Source organism: Musca autumnalis, unplaced genomic scaffold (genome assembly GCF_047663935.1).
Source record: "Musca autumnalis isolate F117 unplaced genomic scaffold, ASM4766393v1 scaffold_2, whole genome shotgun sequence".
Taxonomy (NCBI): Eukaryota; Metazoa; Arthropoda; class Insecta; order Diptera; family Muscidae; genus Musca; species Musca autumnalis.
The window spans coordinates 183395803-183415983 of record NW_027411755.1 but is presented as its reverse complement, the minus strand read 5'-3'; the positions used below and the strand labels follow the sequence as shown (position 1 = coordinate 183415983).

The following is a 20181-nucleotide window of genomic DNA, read 5'->3' as shown; positions in this document are numbered from 1 at the left end:
GGGTCTATATTAAAGCGCGGACCGAGGTAACCAATTTTCAATGCTAAAAATAATAGAAAATGCTGTACAAAATTATAAAGATTGCTCTTAAGTACTGGGAGCTCTATCTTGATTTCAACAGACGGGGATCATTATATCGACTTAGTCCCGATCCACACTAGCGAGAATTTCATTAGAAAAGTTCATGAAATTACGCGCCCTTATCTTTAGTTCCCCACTACAGCAAATTCAAAAAATTACTTTAGTATGGAACTCGATCTAAGAACGCACAATTTCATGGAATTTTGTCAATGAAATCACTATAGTGTGGACAGGGACTTACTAGGCGTTTACACCAGACAGTTTGTCTTCAAATACAACTCTGATTTACTAACACGTACATACATTTGTCGTTTGTCTCCCAGCTGTCCATCATTTTTTCACAGACAGTAGGGAAGACAAATTTTTGACATTTTTGTAAAAATAACTCTAAAGCCACACGCTGAAACTTTCATACAAAACTTTCCCATTATTTTGGCTTTCTTAGGTCGAGTTAATTTCATAAAATTAATTTCATAAAATTACTTTTGTATGGAACTCGAGCTATAAACGCCAAAATAATGGGAAAGTTTCGTATGAAAGTTTCAGCGTGTGGCTTTAGAGTAAGTGAGATAATAATTGAAATGTGTTGAAAACAAAAGAACATGAACAAAAACAAAATATGTGAACGGAAAACAAAAAGAAATTGACGATTTTCACTCAAAATTTCACAACTGTATTTGCAGTTGTCGGGACGCCTATGTCACACAGGCAAGTTTTGGGATTTTGACAATCAATACATGAAGTCAACTGTCCTGTCATTTGTAAACGCAGGGTTAAGTGTGTTCTACACGGTATGTTTTTTACATATTTGTGCATACCAACTGTCACTTTTTACAATTCTGAATTTTGTACACATTGTGTGAACCATACAGAAATTTCAATGCATCAAAGTGTTATGTGCATACATATGTATATTTTTCGAATAGAACGCGCTCTATTCTCGTCTGTACAACCAAAGGTAAGCAGCTGTTTTGTTTGTACGCGATATAAATAAGAAAACAACAGAAAACGAATGAAAAATAAAATTTTGCCGTGCAGAAGGAATTACATATGGGCGAAAATAAGTGACAATTGCTATGCATGAATATGTAAAAAACATACCGTGTAGAAACCCCATTAGAATTTTATGCTTGTCATGAATATATATGTTCTGTTCCAGAACTTGCAAAAATCTATTATTTTTGCAATTTTGACATTTTTTTATAAAATTGTCAAAAATTCAAAAATAGCCGATTATTGCCGGCTCTGGAACAGAGCTATATACTTTCTAGGCCACTGTTGGGCAGAAATGCTCGGCCTCATACACAAAAGTGTAAAAAATACATGAGTCTCTCGCAATTTGCCCACCATTGTTCTAGGCTCTCTGAGGAATATCAACGTTTCACTAAAGTTAGGCGTCATTTCCGATAAAGGAATGAAAAACCGATCTATGTGGCCTTGTTTTTATTCTTTTATCAGAAATGACACCCATCTTTACTGAAACGTTGGATGTGTTTACGGCTTTACACTATTTCCAATGATCGTAACTAGGCATTTATACAAGACAATTGTTCTTAAAATACAACCCTGATATACTAACACATACCAAAGACATACAAGAGTAAAGATTGGACATAATACATAATACCCCGGTTACACTTTGTTTGGGTTTCAAATGTCAATTCCATAGCGCAAACGTCAAATAAATCCTCATGAAGTGGGTTAACCCGGCACTCTAATACGGCGTTTATATTATAGTTTTTTGCAGGGTTAACCTTCTTCATGAGGATTTATTTGAAGTATACACAATGGAAATGGCATTTGAAACCCAGACCCACTGGGTTAACCCGGTTATATGTAAACGGCCTATTATGTAACCGTACTGTAATACCCAGGTTACACTTTACCGGATTAACCCATTGGGTTTGGATTTTAAACGTCAATTCCATAGCGCAAACGTCAAATAAATCCTCTCGAAGTGGGTTAACCCGGCAAAAAACTCTAGTGTAATCGCACTGTAAGGCAGTTTAATTTCACTATTAAACCATATAGGACGTATGTGTATAACAGACAATTAAGGCCGCCATCAGACCATCGGCTTTTTCACATCTATGGCATCAGCTGTTCTGTATATTAGTATGCCCAAAGTGACAACATACATGTGAAAACGCAGATGGTTTGATGGCCGCCTAATGCTTGGTTTACATTTACGAAATCCACTCGATTTCAACTGTCAAATCCATAGGTTAAACGTCAAATGAAATCCAGATGAGATTTCATTTGACGTTTGAGTTATGGAATTGACAGTTGAAATCGAGTGGATTTCGTAAATGTAAACTTAGCATAACAGAGCACAACAGAAACAAAAGCGTACACAAATGTGAACTCATGGTACAATAATTCTTAGGTAGGCCACAGCTATCAGCTGATTACAATTTTTTTTTGTTATGGCTTAATCTGTCAAAACCGTGTTGACTTTCAGAGTTGATATTGTTACGGAATTAGATTTAACTAATCTCCGTGTAGACGTTGTTTTATTCCCCGATACGATTTGTATCAAATAAAACAGGGTTCGTTTTAGATTACGTTTCTACAATGCTTTATTTACTTTATTACACTTATTCGGAGCTGACTGTTATAGCTAAGTACACAGCTTTACTTTACTTCTTTACTAGTCGATGTTTACACTTCGGTATAAAATTCACAACTGCTCACTGTTTGCCCGGCAACTCATATTTATATGCCCACATTTGTCGTTTGGAAGTATCTAGAGCATGCATCTGGCAACATCGAGAAGCCAACTAACAACAAACACACAGACGCACACTCGCACCTAGCGAACAACAACAACACACATATACGGGATACAAACACAGAATACAGACATGACGTAATGGACAAAGTAAAGTACAACAAAAACAAATACTGGGCGATAATTGAACGATTATGGCAAAACAAAGGCACATTAAGAGCAGTACACATTGTCAGTTTTGAATGTCGATATTTCGCAGTTATCGATAACTGTCCAACCGTCCAGCAACCACAAAACATTTTGTGGTTGCATGATGAATGACAAAAATGAACGGCCACACTAGCAAGCACCAACAAACCTGTCATTCAAAACTGGCAATGTGTACTCAGCTTTAGTAACATGTAAAGAACTAGAATGATGAAGATAATTCTACATGGTAGTTGTTGTTGTTGCTTAAATAAAGTAACTGCGTAATAAAACTTTACGTTACAATTCAAATTTTTAAATTAACGGAAATTAAACTAATTTAACATAAATCTATCAGTTACATTCGTAACATTGCCTCCCGCTTAAGCCTGTTCGTCCCGAATAGGCACAGTTCCCTCTCTGTGGTATGGGCATTGGTAACACACTGCCTCCCGCTTAAGCCTGTTCCTCATGACCTGGCACAGTTCTCGTTCCATAGCGGGCCAACCGTTCTAGATGTACCACCTTCATCTTTGATCTAGGGCTGTCGCTCTTCTGTATGCGATACACGACGTCATTTATTTTCGTGACTACCTTGTAGGGGCCTTCCCAGTGCGTTTGTAATTTGGGGCATAGTCCTTTTTTCCGTTGTGGGTTGAACAATAGTAGCAGTTGCCCTTCTTGGAACCCATCAGTATTTGCCGCTCGATCGTACCTCGCCTTCATGCGGTTGCTGACCATTTTTATCCGATGGCGTACGGCATCGTGGACTTCACTGAAAGAGTTTTGACTGTTTTCATCGTTATCAATTTCGGGGTTTGGTGGCTGGGGTTCGAGATGTGGAGTCATGAATGGCCGACCTATAGGCTAGTAGGAATTTTGGTATATGCTCATCCCAGTCTCTTTGGCCGCTATCTACCACCTTTCGTAAATGCTCTTCCAGGGTGCGATTAAATCTTTCCACCATGCCATCTGATTGTGGATGCAGGGGCGTTGTCCTCGTTTTCTTGATTCCGTAGGTGTCACACATTTCTTTGAAGATCGCTGACTCAAAATTTCTTCCTTGATCGGAATGAACCTCGGATGGGACACCATAGCGACAAATCCAATTCTTGCTGAACACATCCACTATTGTCTTGGCTTCCTGGTTGGGAATGGCATAAACCTCTGGCCATTTGCTGAAGTAATCCATGACCACTAAGACATACCGGTTCCCGGAGTCGCTTATTGGAAACGGTCCAGCCACATCCATTGCGATTCTTTCAAATGGAGCTCCTGAATTATACTGTTGCATGTGGCCTCGACTCTTCCGGGTTGGACCTTTAGCTCTTATACACCTCTCACAATTGGCAATCCAGTTTGCAATGGATTTCTGACAGCCGACCCAGTAGAACCTCTGCTTTATCTTTTCAGCAGTCTTTGTCACACCAAGGTGTCCTCCACTTGGCCCATCGTGAAACTCTGACAAGACATCTTTTATTTTGGAGTCTGGTACGACAATCAAGTTACGGTGAGTTTTTCCATCGTCGCTCTCCCACTTACGATGTAGGCACCCATCTATTAGAAGTAGACTGTTCCACTGGGCCCAATAAGATTTCAAAAGGGGGCTTTCGGGCGCTATTTCTTTGCGACTAGGTCGTTCGCCCACTTCCATGGCAGAAATTATTTTGCCTAGGGTGCGATCTTTTCTTTGTTCCGCTGACCAATCCTCGCCGGACTCAACCTGCAGTAGCCGGACATCGACGATACTTGCTTTGCCTTCAGCCTTCGAGCAATGTCTGCATTCAATTTTGCATGGCCGACGAGACAGGGCATCAGCATTACCGTGTTTTCCACCTTTTCTGTGCTCGATACTTAGGTCATAACTCTGAAGCCTTTCGATCCAACGGGCCAATTGACCTTCCGGGTTCTTAAACTGGAGCAGCCATCGGAGAGCTGAATGATAGGTTCTCAACAAGAAATGCTGTCCATACAGGTATTTGTGATAGTGTTTGACGCTCTCCACAACTGCCAGCAGCTCTCTCCTCGTCACACAGTAATTCCTCTCTGGCTTCGACAATGTTCGGCTGTAGTACCCGATGACTTTTTCTTGGCCGTCTATTTCCTGGGAAAGGACACCACCGATCCCGTATGCACTGGCGTCCGTGTCCAACACAAACTTACCGCCCGGTACAGGGTACGCCAAAAGAGGGGCTGTGCAGAGCATGTCTTTGAGTTTTTGGAATGCCTCTTCCTGGTCGTTGCTCCACAGGAATTTCTGCCCTTTTTGAGTCAATCGGTGTAAGCTTGCGGCAATGCTGGCAAAATTGGGGACAAACCGACGGTAATAGGTGCAGAGACCCAGAAAACTTCGCAGCACGTGTAGGTTTCGAGGCTGCGGCCAGTCTCTGACGGCTTTAATCTTCTCGCTATCCGTCGATATGCCCTCCTTCGTCACATGGTGTCCCAGGAACTTTACCTCTCGCTGGAAAAGGCTACACTTCTTCGGGTTCAGTTTCAGACCCGAAGACGATAGCTGCTGGAGTACATTCCTTAAATTCGTGAGGTGTTCGTCGAAGGTCTGTCCCATGACTATGATGTCATCCAAGTATATAAGGCACGACTTCCACTGCAACCCTTTCAGCACCCGCTCCATCAGCCTTTCAAAGGTGGCCGGGGCGTTGCAGAGCCCGAATGGCATGACATTAAACTGCCAGAGACCGCCGTTAACGCCAAATGCTGTCTTTTCCTTATCTTTTTCGTCAATCTCTACCTGCCAGTAACCACTCTGCAGATCGAGGGTAGAGAACCATGACGTCCCGGCTAAGGTGTCTAGTGTGTCATCGATTCTTGGGAGCGGGTAGCTATCTTTCTTGGTGACATCATTTAGTTTTCTGTAATCCACACAAAATCTGGTGCTTCCATCTTTCTTCTTGACCAGAACTACTGGGGAACACCAGGGACTCGACGACGGTTCGATCACACCACTCTCCTCCATTTCGCTTTTCAACTTCTGGACTTCGTCCCTTTTTGCCAGTGGAACGCTTCTTGGGGACTGTTTTATTGGTCTTGCGTCTGCTGTGTTTATTTCATGTTTCACCACCGATGTTCTTCCTTGATGCCCTTTTGTAGACGCAAAGGTAGAGGCATGTTTCCATAATAACTGCTTGGCCTTGTTCTTCTCGGAAGGTGATAAGTTCTGTGTCCACTCTTTGATGTAACCATCGAGGTGCTTCTTTTCCGTGGCTGCTGATTTTTCGGTGTTATTTTCCAAATTGATTACAGCTTCGGCTGGTGTACATTGTCCAACGTCGGAAAATTGGCAAATTTGTTCTTGCTTATCTGACAGGTTCAAAACTCTAACTGGAATCATTCCATCGTCGTTGCTCTTCACCAGGGCATTCGCTATTAAGATGTTACTATTTTTGTTCTCTGCTGGTTCCACCACCCACAATTTCCCGACTCCACAATCTCCATCCATTGGTACCCATATCAATGTTTCGGCACAAGGCGGTATAATCTCTGGATGTTCCGTAGTCAGACGTCTAATAGGTGTGTTTTCATCGTAGCCCATATTTAATGGAATTTCCACATTGGACCATGTCATCACACGTTCTTTCATATCCAGATTAAGACCAAAGGCAATCATAAAATCTGCACCTATGATAACTTCGTCTACGATATCAGCCACTATAAACTCGTAATCGACCGATTTATTGGCAATAGTAAGTCTCACGGTTATCTTTCCATGTACTGCCGCAGGCTCCCCCGTTGCTGTGCGCAGTCTGACTCCATTTAGTGGCGTTATCTTTCCTTTTGCCAGATCTGATCTGATGATTGACTTTGATGCACCTGTATCCAAGGTCAGAATTCGCTTGTCGCCATTGATGTAACCAGTTGTGGTAAGGTTGTGGTTTTTCTGCTGTACAATCGCTATGGAGATTGTGGGGCCGTCGTCGATGGGAGCCAGTTCACGCCCCGCTGGACTGGCTCGATTTAGTTTAACGGTGACTCATTTGCAGAACGTTGAACCACTCTTTTACTTTCCCTTGACGGGGCTGGTGACGATGACCTCGATCGCTTGCGCTTCGCTCTACAATCACGCGCAAAATGACCCATTTTTCCGCAATTGTGACACCTACCCCTGGCCTTAGTTGGTGCTGCCGTATAACGTTCTTCCCTTAATGCCTGCTTCAATGCTGCCACCATCTCGTTAGTAAGAGATTTGGGTTCATCGAACTCGGTATCCAGTTTGCGGACCTTGTGAGTCTGGGGATTGGTGATTATTCTTGCCGTCTCTTGTGTAAGGGCGTACGACACGGTTTCAGCAAACGACGATTTTGGTGACGCATACGTTGCACGTTTGATCTCGGGGTCACGTATACCATTCACAAATGTTTCGATTTTCATACGGTCCAACAATGGATGGTTTTCTCCTGGATACGTCATTATCACCAAACGTTCTACCTCCGTTGCGAAGTCCTGTAAGGTCTCATTTGGCTTCTGTATTCTTCCCCTTAATTCCATTAAGTAGATGTTTTGCTTATGTTCGCCACCGTACTTACGTTCGAGAGCAGCCATTATATCCCCATAACTGTTTCTAGAAGCGGCGGGAATACTCTGTAATACGTCAGCAGCATCACCCTTCAATGCCATAAGGAGTGATACCGCCTTTTCGTTGTCGTTCCAAGAATCTCTAGCAGCCACTGTCTCGAACTGTAATTTGAACACATTGAAAGATGTAGAGCCGTCGAACACTGGAGGCTTAATTTTTAACGCGTTATGGATAGCTCTTACTGGACCGCCTTTAATTTCCAGTTCCGACATTTTCTTTTCTATGCCCAGAATCTTCTCATCTTGAGCCAGAAATTTCTCGTCAACAGACAAAATCTTTTTATCCAACTCTTTCATTTGTACCTCCACGTTTTCTACTCTCTTTTCAATCACTATCGTGATATTCTCGAGTTTCTCGTTAATTTTTCTAGAATTCTCTTCCAACTCCTCTTTTAAGTTTCTTGAATTTTCTTCAAACATCCTAGAATTCTCTGCCATTAAGTTTTCGGTGATTTTTCTAGAGTTCTCTTCTAACTTTTCCTCTAATTTGTCGTCGAATTTGGCAAATCTTTCCTCCAATTTCCTGGAATATTCTTCACTCTTTCTGGAATTTTCTTCAACCATTCTGCAATTTTCTGCTTTCATTTCCATCATAAGTCTAGAAGTTTCTTCATTCTTTCTAGACATCTCTTCTAACATTTTACTGGAATTTTCTTCAACCATTCTACAATTTTCCACTTTCATTTCCATCACAAGTCTGGAAGTTTCTTCATTCTTTCTAGACATCTCTTCTAACATCTTACAGTTGTCAGATTTCATTTCCGCCATAAGTCTGGAAGTTTCTTCATTTTTCTTATTCATTTCCAGCATCATCATAGCCAGCACTGATTTCAAATCGTCACCCCTGGCAGCTACCGACGAAACTTCCTCAACGCTGGATTCGCCCTTTGCCGATAACTCGACTTCCTCCTTCTCGAACTCATATTCATCGATGTTCATTCCACGGCGCTCGAACTCTTCCAACAAGCGTTTTTGTAGTTCGGCCTTGTTGCCAGTAGAACACAACTCCAACTTACTTAGCTCCTTCTTCAAGTCTTTCACTCGTAGATCCTTAAACTTCATTGTAGGATGATCGTAATCTCACTGCTGACACCAATTGTTACGGAATTAGATTTAACTAATCTCCGTGTAGACGTTGTTTTATTCCCCGATACGATTTGTATCAAATAAAACAGGGTTCGTTTTAGATTACGTTTCTACAATGCTTTATTTACTTTATTACACTTATTCGGAGCTGACTGTTATAGCTAAGTACACAGCTTTACTTTACTTCTTTACTAGTCGATGTTTACACTTCGGTATAAAATTCACAACTGCTCACTGTTTGCCCGGCAACTCATATTTATATGCCCACATTTGTCGTTTGGAAGTATCTAGAGCATGCATCTGGCAACATCGAGAAGCCAACTAACAACAAACACACAGACGCACACTCGCACCTAGCGAACAACAACAACACACATAGACGGGATACAAACACAGAATACAGACATGACGTAATGGACAAAGTAAAGTACAACAAAAACAAATACTGGGCGATAATTGAACGATTATGGCAAAACAAAGGCACATTAGTAACATGTAAAGAACTAGAATGATGAAGATAATTCTACATGGTAGTTGTTGTTGTTGCTTAAATAAAGTAACTGCGTAATAAAACTTTACGTTACAATTCAAATTTTTAAATTAACGGAAATTAAACTAATTTAACATAAATCTATCAGTTACATTCGTAACAATATTTATTGTTGATCAAAAAATTCAACTCTGTTTTGTTTTCATTTCAACATTTCTTTCTTCTTCTTCTTTGTTTACTCATCCGTTATCATTCATCAAAACAATTTTGACGTTTTAAGCCATAGCGACAGGGTTGTATTTTTTGGCGATTCTCATACCTGGCCTACCTATGAATTATTGTACCATGTGTGAACTATATTAAATATAAGCTTCATTCCAGTACTTTTTTAATGGTAAAAGTGTCAAAAGACATACAAATTTTTCCAAAATATACGGAAACAAATGGCAGAAAAGTCAAAACAGCTGAAACAAATGTCAAAGTCGGCCTGTGAGCCAATCAGAACCGAGCAAACATTTTGCACATTTTTGCTCGCCCAAATTTGTCGTGTAAAAAGTTTCTAAAGAGAAAGCTATTCAACGCCATTTTTGTTCAAAGAGAAATAAACATTTTGCAACTTTTTTGGTGCACGGGAAATGTGTTGTGTAAAAACTTTTTAGTTCTGGAACGAAGCTATAACATAATTTTTGGTCTGTTCCAGAACTGTAAGAATCCACTAATTTTTACTATTTTTTCCTATAACATAAAGGAAAAAAAATTATTGTAGTAAAAAATAGTAGCTTCTTGCAGGTTCTGGAACAGAGCATTTATGTCACAATGTTGTAACATAATAGTATACCCCGGTTACACTTAACCGGATTAACCCAGTGGGTTTTGACCTCAAATATCAATTCTATAGCACAAACGTCAAATACATAAGTCCTCTCGAAGTGGGTTAACCCGGCAAAAAACTCTAGTGTAGGCGTATTATTAGCTTTGTTCAGTTCTACCATTTTTACCAGAAGAAATTTGTCTGTTAGCCTGTGGTAGAAGAGACTTATCGAACAGACCTATATTTATATAAGGTAGAAGTGACAATCAGCTGTATTCTAACTTTTTATAAATTTAGTTTTCAGAATGTAATAGGGTCTACTCATGAAATGTTAAACTTCGAAATTTGCAACCATAAAATACTGCTTTTCATCCTAAACGTGTATTAAAGATTACGTATAAGAGTTCTGTAGTGCGATTCTCTAACTAATTTTTTGAGTTACCGACAATTGTCGGTAAAATTAAAATGCTTATAATTTCGGTAATTACCGATGTTTTTCAGTAAGTTAGCGACGAATGAAAAGTAGTACTAAAGAGAACATAAAAAATTAGTGGCCTGTTCCCGTACTTTATAAAGTGGTAAAAGTCGTAAAAGTTGCAAAAAGTCGTAAACGATTTTCATATAAATTTTGTGTACGGGAACGCAAAATGTGTAAAAGTGGTAAAAATTGTAAAAACTTTTTAGTTCTGGAACAGAGCATAGGATGTTGAAAGAAAAACAGATGCGCTTGGATTAAATCGAGGACGGAGGAAGTAAGCTCAAATGTGATTGAATTTAATGGAAACTTTTTTAATTTGTGTTCTTTGTGTTCTTTTTTACACAAATAATAAATGCATTTTATTTTGGGTTATTTCGCAATGACTTGCATTCTAATTGCATCTTTAGACTGATTAAAAATGCAATCCGAAGAGTGCTTTAAATTCAATCCAAAACACTACATCAAAAGCTGTGACTTGGATCGAAAATGGAGTGCATCCTAGCTGTGTGCTGTGGAAGCAAATTGGAGTGCATCCTAGCTGCGCGCTCTCTTGTAAAATTCATAAGTGAATTCATAGGAAAATATGTACTCCAACGGCAAATGTACCGTACACTTGTAGTGATTCAACTGGATCCGCCGATGCAAACTTTTTGCTGGGTTAGTATACCCAAAGTGACAACATACATTTGAAAAAGCAGATGGTCTGATTGCCGCCTAATGTAAAATCTATTATGTTTGTTGTCAACCCAGCAAAAAAATTGGAAGTTGTGAATTGGAGTTATGATTTCACAACATCTTTCGATGTAGTCCAACAGAGTTATGAAAAATGCAGCCTACCTTATACATTAGCTTTGTTCCAGAACTAAAAAGTTTTTACAATTTTTTACGAGTTTTACACATTTTACCCGAAAACCCGTTCCCGTACACAAAAAAGTTGTAAAATGTTCAATCCTCTTTAAACATAAATGGCGCTGAAGGACGCTCTCTTTAAAAACTTTTTACTCGACAAATTTGAGCGTGTAAAAAATAGTAACATGGATGCCGGCGTCCGATTGGCTGGTACGCCGACTTTAACATTTGTTCCAGCTTTATTTTTTTTTTTGACGTTTTTTCCATTTGCGTTCCCGAACTTTTTGAAACAACTTTTGTGTGACAACAATTTTTCTCTCTTTTACGAGTTTTACTATTAAAAAGTACGGGAACAAAGCTATTATTGTACCATGCTGGAAACTACGACTGTGTATCGAATGCTTCAAATGTCTACACACAAAAAACCACAATTACCGACTACTTTCGTTTGTTTTTCTACAACACTAGCGGTAATCGTTATTCGCCCACTACAGATGTAACGAATAATTTCGGCTAGAAAACAAAATAAAAATCGCAAATTCTTCTCAGTTTAGTTTTACGACAATTGCGACTGAAATTGCTTCTATTCTCCATACAAAACAAAGGCGACAATGGGATTGTAAGATACCGAGCCTACCCAACTACCCATTTAACTAATTTGGAGTGTGGTAAGCTTTTTAATAGTAGTGAAAAATCCCATTTCATCAGCCCTTAATAGAAACCTAAAAACATCGGCTCGGTTGATTGGTTGTCGTCATTGTTCTTGTACGGAAAGAAAGAAAAAAATGTGAGATGAACAGAAAGAAAAATTCGCTTTGCAGAGTAAAATGTAGTAATCAGAAGAAACGCCTATTTTTTTGTGCAACTTGAATACTAGGAAAACTAAACTTCTAGCTTACGAAAAAGAAATGTGGTCGAATCATCATAAAAAGTAATTGGATATATGTAAATCAAAACGACAAGTCAAACGCAAAAAAATAAAACGGGTACGAATTATGTTGTTTTCCTACGTGGGCACCACAATCAATATCTATCGGAGATCTATCTGTGTGAGGTGATTAAAAGTGAGTACTTGTAACAACTGCGCATTGTCAGCGAAAAACACTAGTATTTAAACAACCAGCAAATAAGCAAAAGAAAAGAAGAATGCATGAAAAACCCCGATAGCACACGAATCCAAACGAACGAATTTATCCGTCAACAGCATACACACCACAATTTCCAGCCCAGCTGTCAAGATGTGTTTCATTTGTTTAGAATGGAATACAATAGGGAATGTGAAAATTTTGCGAATAGGAGATGGGGGAATATTAAAAGTCTGCCATCGCAACAATGCATCCACTTTGTAATGTTTTGCTGCTAGATGGCGCTTTTCTAAATTCAAAAACTACAAAAATAGGTTTATTAGTTAATTACTACATATGTAATGTCACTTATGGATATTGTCAATTGCGTTTTAGCACTTCCACTAAGTTTTTCAAACTCTTATGCCAGACTATGAAAATTTTCATGAAAATGTATTGAGTTTATGGGTGAGAAGGGAAATACTTCAGCTCCTCTCCTAAAAGTTAAAAAATTTTCATGTTGTATTTTCAATGTCTGGCACAAGAGAAACAGGTTTTGATTAGGTTCTTTTTAGAGTTCGATTTCCTAACTCAGCAATTTCATTGCTTATATTTCCAAAAAAAAACCTCATAAAGGAGGTTAACCCTGCAAAAAGCTATAATATAAACATGGGCTAACCGACAAAAATCGGTAAATTTAAAACGCAAAATTTTGAATGAAAAGATCAAATAAAAGTTGACAACACTCTTGCTATCGGTAGAACTTTACGACTGCTTTTTATTCATCGCTAACTTACCGATTGGTGCCACCGTGGTGCAATGGTATACACACCCGCCTTGCACACATAAGGTCGTGTGAATGTTGGCGACATTTCCTGAGTATTTCAGCCATGTAAAACCTCTCTCCAAAAAAGTGGTGTCTTAGACACGCCGTTCGGACTCGGTGATAAACTGTAGGTCCCATATCATTGAGCTAACATGAATCGGGGTCCACTCATTGATATCAGAGAAGTCTCCCTTGTCCCGTATGGGATGTTTGTGGAACAATTATCAAAGTTCTACCGATAGCAACAGTGTTGTCAACTTTTTTGGAACTTTTCATTCATAATTTAGCGAACTCAAAAAATGAATGGCCCCGGCGCGTTGAGCGTTGCGTTACAACAACCACATGAAAACTTCAAGAACAAACTTGGCATCACTGACACATTTTTCACGTGGTTGTTGTTATCAACGCGCAACGCGTCGCACAACGGACCGTATGTATTTGGGCCATTAGAGAATCGCACTACTGGTCTGTTCGATAACTTCGAAAGTAAAAAGTACTTGTAAGTTCTTGCAAGTAGTTGCAACTACTTCTCATTTCTCGTTTACTGAACAAGTTTATTATCGAACAGTATTTTGTAAAAGTTTGTACAAACTTTTGGGTTATCGAACAGACCTATCTTTTACAGCGTATAGTCTTATGGCCTCGACACATATGCTGCTGGCTCTCTGTCTGAAGTCATTTCTTGGAAAGGAATAAAGAAATGTCAGAATAACATTTGAATTAGGTCGAACTTGGCCTTTAGTCTTTTACCCGAAATGACTTGAGCCAGAAAGCCAGCTGCTTATGTGTCGAGGCCTTATAATTGTACTCTAAGACTTAGATACACAGATCCATTAAACGATGTACATTTATTCATTATTTTGGGAGAAAAAAGACCGGCGCATGTAGACCTAACTTTTAGCATATCTAATCCAAAATATGAGAGAAGTCTCCCTTGTCCCGTATGGGATGTTGTGGAACCATGTTTTTTGTTTTTTAGTCCAACAATTTGCGATTGAAACTTAAATAAATAAATTGATTTATTGAGCTGTTAAACCAGACTTGTTCTATTAGCCTTTCCATTTTCCTTATTTTGTTTTCTTTTTTTTAGGATATTGTTGTATCTTCTACACCCCACAGAGTATCAGCTATTAATCGCGTGTTGCAACTCTCGCAGCTTCTTGATTAAACTGATCATTGTTTATGTCCGAAATTGGTAACGTCATTGATTGGATGGTGATAATGCTGTTGCGCCCACACATTTGAAAAACCAGATAAGTAGTTAATATATTCCGGAATCATCTCTAAAACAACAATATCGTCATCAATCATCATGAATAGTAATTCAAAGCAAGGGTCATCGTCCCAATCGGCTGGCGTCGAAAATCAAGATGGTGGATCCATTGTTTCTGGCACCCCATTCAATCACCCCTTGGCAAAATATCAGGGTCAGAAATGGTCCCAACTATTTGATGTGGAAAAGGTCCTTAAACAAATACGAATGGCAGAAAAAATCCACATTAAAGGCAAGGGTGGTGGATCAAATGGTAGCGACAGCAGTTCTCACGGCAAAAGTTCCAATAATAGTGGCGGTAATTCACCGCCCGGTAAATCACGAAAACAACAGTTACGCCAGGTCCAAAGACTGAGTGGTACTGATATGCATTACTATGGCATTGTACCCAAACAAACAGCAATGGGTGTTGTGGTATGCAATGTATGCAAGGGTATCTACACTAAAGTGGGCTTTAATCAGCATGTAATGACTCACCATCCAACGGTTTGGGCTAGTACATCGGCCAAATTTACACCTCCCGCATCTGAGACGAGTTTTGGCACCAATGACAATAGTCAGGATAGTATTAAAGGCCAAAGCGAAAGTAACTCGAACAGTGGTGTATCAACAGCTGTTGTTAGCGCAGAAGTAACAAATTCTCCAACCGATTTATCGGGTACAATTTCCACATGTTCAAATGCTTCGTCCATTTCTATATCGACAACATCGTCGGCTGCTGTTACAAACCATAACACTTCCTCACACACGAGTAACAATACAACGACGACAAGCTCCCGCCAGAAAAGTGGCTCAAAATCGGGGAGTAATTCTGGTGGACGTTCACGCAGTAAAAGCAAACATCATAGCTCTTCCTCATCTGCAGCAACAGCGGCGGCGGCTGCGGCGACCGCGGCATCAGAAACGTCGCATACATCTTCGCGTGCCACAACACCAGTAACCACACAGACTCCAAGTAAAAAGAGCTCCTCGAAAAAGAGTTCGTCCTCTTCATCGTCGAGCAGTTCAGCGGCAGCAGCAGTTGCTGCTTCTCCAAAGGAAAATGTGGATGCCAAACTGTTAACGATTGGAAGTCCAGCAAATAATAACAACAACTCTAATCTTTCTGCAACATCCACAACACCAACAACGTTACCTAAATCCTCAGCAGTTACATCTGCCACAACATTGCCAACAACAGCGGCAACAGCTTTGGAAACCAGCTCCCAAACTGCTAGCAGTAGAAATGTGGCTCTTTTCGGATCATCTTCTTCTTCTTCCTCCTCATCATCTTCTTCTTCATCGTCCTCCTCATCTTCCTCTTCTTCATCCTCATCCTCATCGAACTCATCATATTCTTTGCCTCCGACACCCAAAATGATGACACCCAATCTACAAGATAATGGAACACCAATTTCTGCTGGTGTATTGGCTAGTATAGCTGAGTCGTCATCTCCCTCTTCATTATCACCCAAGATTTTGGACAACAACAACAGGGATAAAATTAATGGCCAAAGTTTTGACAAGAAAAAGGTAGGCTACAGCAAATTGTTGTTGATTTTGTTTACGAGGCTTTTTTCTTTTTAGGCTAAAAGTCCGGCTACATTTAATCTCAATGAGTCGTCGGGTGGCATGGCGGAAGCTGTGGCAAATGACAATTCCAAAACGGTAACCATAATGCAGTCCCAGCAACAACAACAAAACGCCGGCCAACTTAATCAATACGAGGCCCAAATGAGCGAACTAAATCAGGCAGTGTCCTCAATAACAAGTTGCCCGGGGGGAGTATCTGGAGCTATACACAATGCTAATGCTGTTGCAGATATAGCTGATAATAAACTAAATGTCGGTGGTGGTAGCTTTCCACAAACTGCAAATATGGATGTTATCAATAATATTAAACTGGAACAAGGAACAGGAACAACAAATAATACTGTTGCCAACCCTGAAGTGGAGTGTAATAACATAATGTCGACAGCTGTTACACCAGCTCCTGTCCAGCACCACCACCACCCTTCACAAGAAGTTATGCAAACCTCAATGAACACTTCGGATGATGGTCAAATGGTTCACAACTCATCTGATGACAGTGCCATGCTTAATCATGTCTTGGAATCTATGCTCGATTGTAAATTAATAAATGAAATTTTAAATGCTGAAACTGAAACGGAAATTAATTTTGAAAATGTTTTAAATGAAGCTAATCCAAATGCTGCCACAACAACTGTGCAACCTCAAATGTTGTTGCAACAACAACATCAGCAACAACAGCAACAACAACAGGCAGTTTATATGGAACAGCCTCTAACCAAACGTATGCGTTTTGATGATACATCGCAGCTTAATCAGCAGCAAATGTCAACTGTGGTTACCGGGCAAGAAATGGGGGATTTCTCTGTATATCCTCAGCAGCAGCAGCAACTGCAACATCCCAATCAACCACAATATGCCCAATATGATGCTAGTGCCATGGGAAACGCCATGACATTGGATGCTGGTCAATATCAGCAAACTACCATTGATCCAATGCAATTGCAGCTGTTGTATCAGCAACAACAACAGCAGCAACAAACATTGGATCCAAATGGTTATGGAACCGGTGGTTCCATAGTGAATACCGTAAATACCCTAAATATTACAACAGTTCCTCAAACACAACACCACACACAAATGTACGATCCCAATTCGGCAAATGCTGCCAACATGGTAGATACCAAACAAATTTTAGAATTATGTTCAAATGCTGCTGGTCAACAAACGAACAATGAATTGGTTAAGGCGGCTGCTGTCGCTGGCGATTTTGTAACCATACCTGAAGAACAATTTCAGTTATTTAACGTTCCTTCGTTGACGGATGACATGGATGTGACAACGACTACGGCTGTTAATCCTCAACAAGTTACACATCACATCGTGGAACGGCAATATGTAATGCCCACTGGCCATGGTGATGAGGAACAATTGATTTATGCCATAACAACCACAAACAATGGTGTGGCTGATATGAGCCAACAACATCAACAACAAGTTTTGGCTGAATTCCTAAATCAGGCTGCCTCCTCGTATGAACATCAACAACAGCAATTGCAACAGCAACAACAAATAATTCTACAAGAAAACCACAATGGTGGCTTCACAAAGCCGTCCGATATGCTATTCGATGACCTTTTAGATTTTGACTATAATTTGGTGGAGACTGTTAAATCGCTTAGCAGTAGTAGTAGCAGTTCAAGTAGTTCCTCGGCTATTAAAAATGAAAACCTTAAAAGTGAACGGGATGGCCAATCTCAATTGCGTTATCATCACCATCATCACAACAATGAAGACTTCTATTACAATGTGTTCTTTTATGCGGGTATACCCAGACCTATGGCCATTAATAGCTTTGGTCTTATTAAGCTACCTCAAGATATGGCCACCACCTTTCGTAAACATTTGCTAACTGCACGCAAGGCCAACAACAATAGTCTAATGGCAGCATTGGGTGGTGGTGGTGGTGTTACAATGAATGGTGTTGTCGGACAAACAAATAGTACCACCACTGGGGCAGGAGGACGTTTTGCAACTAAGCAAGTTCCCGGTTATTTTGCCAACAGTACTAGCGCTCCGAACAGCAGCAACAGTAACTCCAATTTACAAAACAACAAACAAAACACAAATGTATTGGAAAATAATTTCAAAACTTCATCATTGACTACGTCGTGCAATTCCTCCGCTACGTCTGGCAATTTAAAACATAAATCATTAAATAATCGCATGATAACGTCTGCCACAGTCAGTGGTGGACCGGCGGCGGCGGCCACAGCTGCAATTTGTCCCTATAATTCTAAAACGATTATTGTTAGCAGTGCTGCTGCCATTAGTTCCGAAAGAAATTTGAAATTCATTAAACGTAGCCTCATAGCAAAAGTTCAGCAAGACTCAAGATCATCATCTTCACAACAACAATACACAGTAAAAAAATTGACTGATATGCTTAATGGCAAAAAACCAACAACTAATAATACATCTTCGTCGTCCTCCTCGGCTACGACAGCTACATCTAGTTGTAATGATACAACAAATCCTAATCTAGATATTAATTCCGAGATGTCCATTGAGAAACAGGCGCGCCTAAATCGTGTTACTCGTTTTTATGAGCGTAGACGTAAATTATTAAATATGACACAAACACAACAGCAGCAACAACAAAATAATCGGCGGCATGCTCCTTATCAAATTGTTGCATAAATTGAGGAATGTGTCACCAACAGAAATCATAAATTTTTGCATTATTTTTACTCTCTGGCTCTATTTGTCACTCTCAAACTTTTGGCTATCTCTATTTTTGTTTTTCTTATTAAGCTCTTTACAAAAAATGAGATTTAACAGAATGACTTCTTACAAAGCGTCGCAGGTTTTTGGTCGTGGAAAAAAGGAAAAAAACGCAATGCTCCTTCATCTTCCCAACTTGCACATAGAGGGTAATTCTGAACGTAAAATCGGCGTGAGTGTTCTCACTTTCTCCTTTGACTTCAAACGGCGGAAGGACAAAACTTACGGGAAACTTTCATTCAGAATAAACCCCATAGACTTTTTGAAAGAAAACTCTCAATGTATGGGTAAATGTCATTGTCCCTTAATACCACAGTTGGAAAAAGTCTACAAATTGCTACAAAGGTATGATGATTCCAATGAAAATAAAATCTATATCTTTTTCTTTAAATTTGAAATTACTATTTATGTAAAGAGGCAGTAGAACAAATCCACTAAACACAACTAAACACACACCCTAAACCGAAACATTTACAATGAAATAAATATTTATTTTAAGTCTGTCTATATCTCATATATATCATTTCTACTATATGCCTTATTCTCAAATTTATCTCTTATGCTTTAAAAAAACAAAAACGAATAAAAACCCACATTATTTTATTTCTGATAATGTATTCCAAAATTGTTGAACAGAGAACAGAAAAACATTTAGATTATTTTTATATATAGTTATGAAACAAAAGCAGACTGCAAGTCTGCAAATATGTAATTGAGTTTTTTTCTTCTCCTTATGTTTTTAACTTGTGGTCTATACAATTACAATTATATAATGTAAAATTTGTATCTACTATACATTAATATAATGTTTCATAAAATAAAGCCTATTTTTATTTAGTTTAATGGTATTATTTTATAAGTTTAATTTTTAAGTGTAATTTCTTTTTCATCCGTCATATTAAATAAACGTTAAATAGCTTAACTATTTAGTTTTGAAGGCTAACTTTTGAGTTAAAGAACGATTAAAAAAAAAAAAACAAACATTGTATTATAATAAATTATAATATATAGGTATGCATATTATTCATATTTACTGTACCGATAAATATGTCTCCTTCATTCTCCCATCTCTCTCTCTCAAGTATATTTTAAGTTTCCCTTCTACAACTTTCTTTTTTATTTTAATTTGTAAAATATTTGATCATATTTATTGATCGAATCGATTGTGCGCATATATGCATTATTTATATAAACTATTTAAAAACAAAAACAACAAGAAAATCTATAATAAACGAAAACAAATTTATTCTTTGTGTTCTAAAAAAAGATACGTATGTTGTTTTCAACTTAATATCTATTTCTTTTTGGTTTTATTTATAATAATACTTAGCCATCTACCACAGCCAAACAACAACAACAACCTTTCATAAAGTGCCTATAGAAGCATCCTTTATATCAGAACGTGTCTATAGAAGCAGCC

The 20181-nt window shown here is 39.0% G+C and overlaps 1 protein-coding gene across 3 annotated transcripts; it reads left to right on the top strand.

The window, feature by feature from the left end:
- The first annotated feature begins 11737 nt into the window (after positions 1 to 11737).
- Positions 11738 to 19742, top strand: Atxn7 (Ataxin 7). 3 transcript variants are annotated; one of them, XM_073965687.1, is made up of 4 exons: positions 11802 to 11973; positions 12183 to 12369; positions 14286 to 15980; positions 16035 to 19742. In XM_073965687.1, exons 3-4 carry the CDS (start codon positions 14508 to 14510, stop codon positions 18675 to 18677), a joined length of 4116 nt encoding a protein of 1371 aa, XP_073821788.1. In that variant the 5' UTR covers positions 11802 to 11973; positions 12183 to 12369; positions 14286 to 14507; the 3' UTR covers positions 18678 to 19742. The 3 variants fall into 3 exon arrangements, with proteins under 3 accessions (XP_073821786.1, XP_073821788.1, XP_073821787.1); XM_073965686.1 differs by having other exon boundaries at positions 11836 to 11973; positions 12024 to 12369; XM_073965685.1 differs by lacking the exon at positions 12183 to 12369 and having other exon boundaries at positions 11738 to 11973.
- Positions 19743 to 20181: the final 439 nt, after the last annotated feature.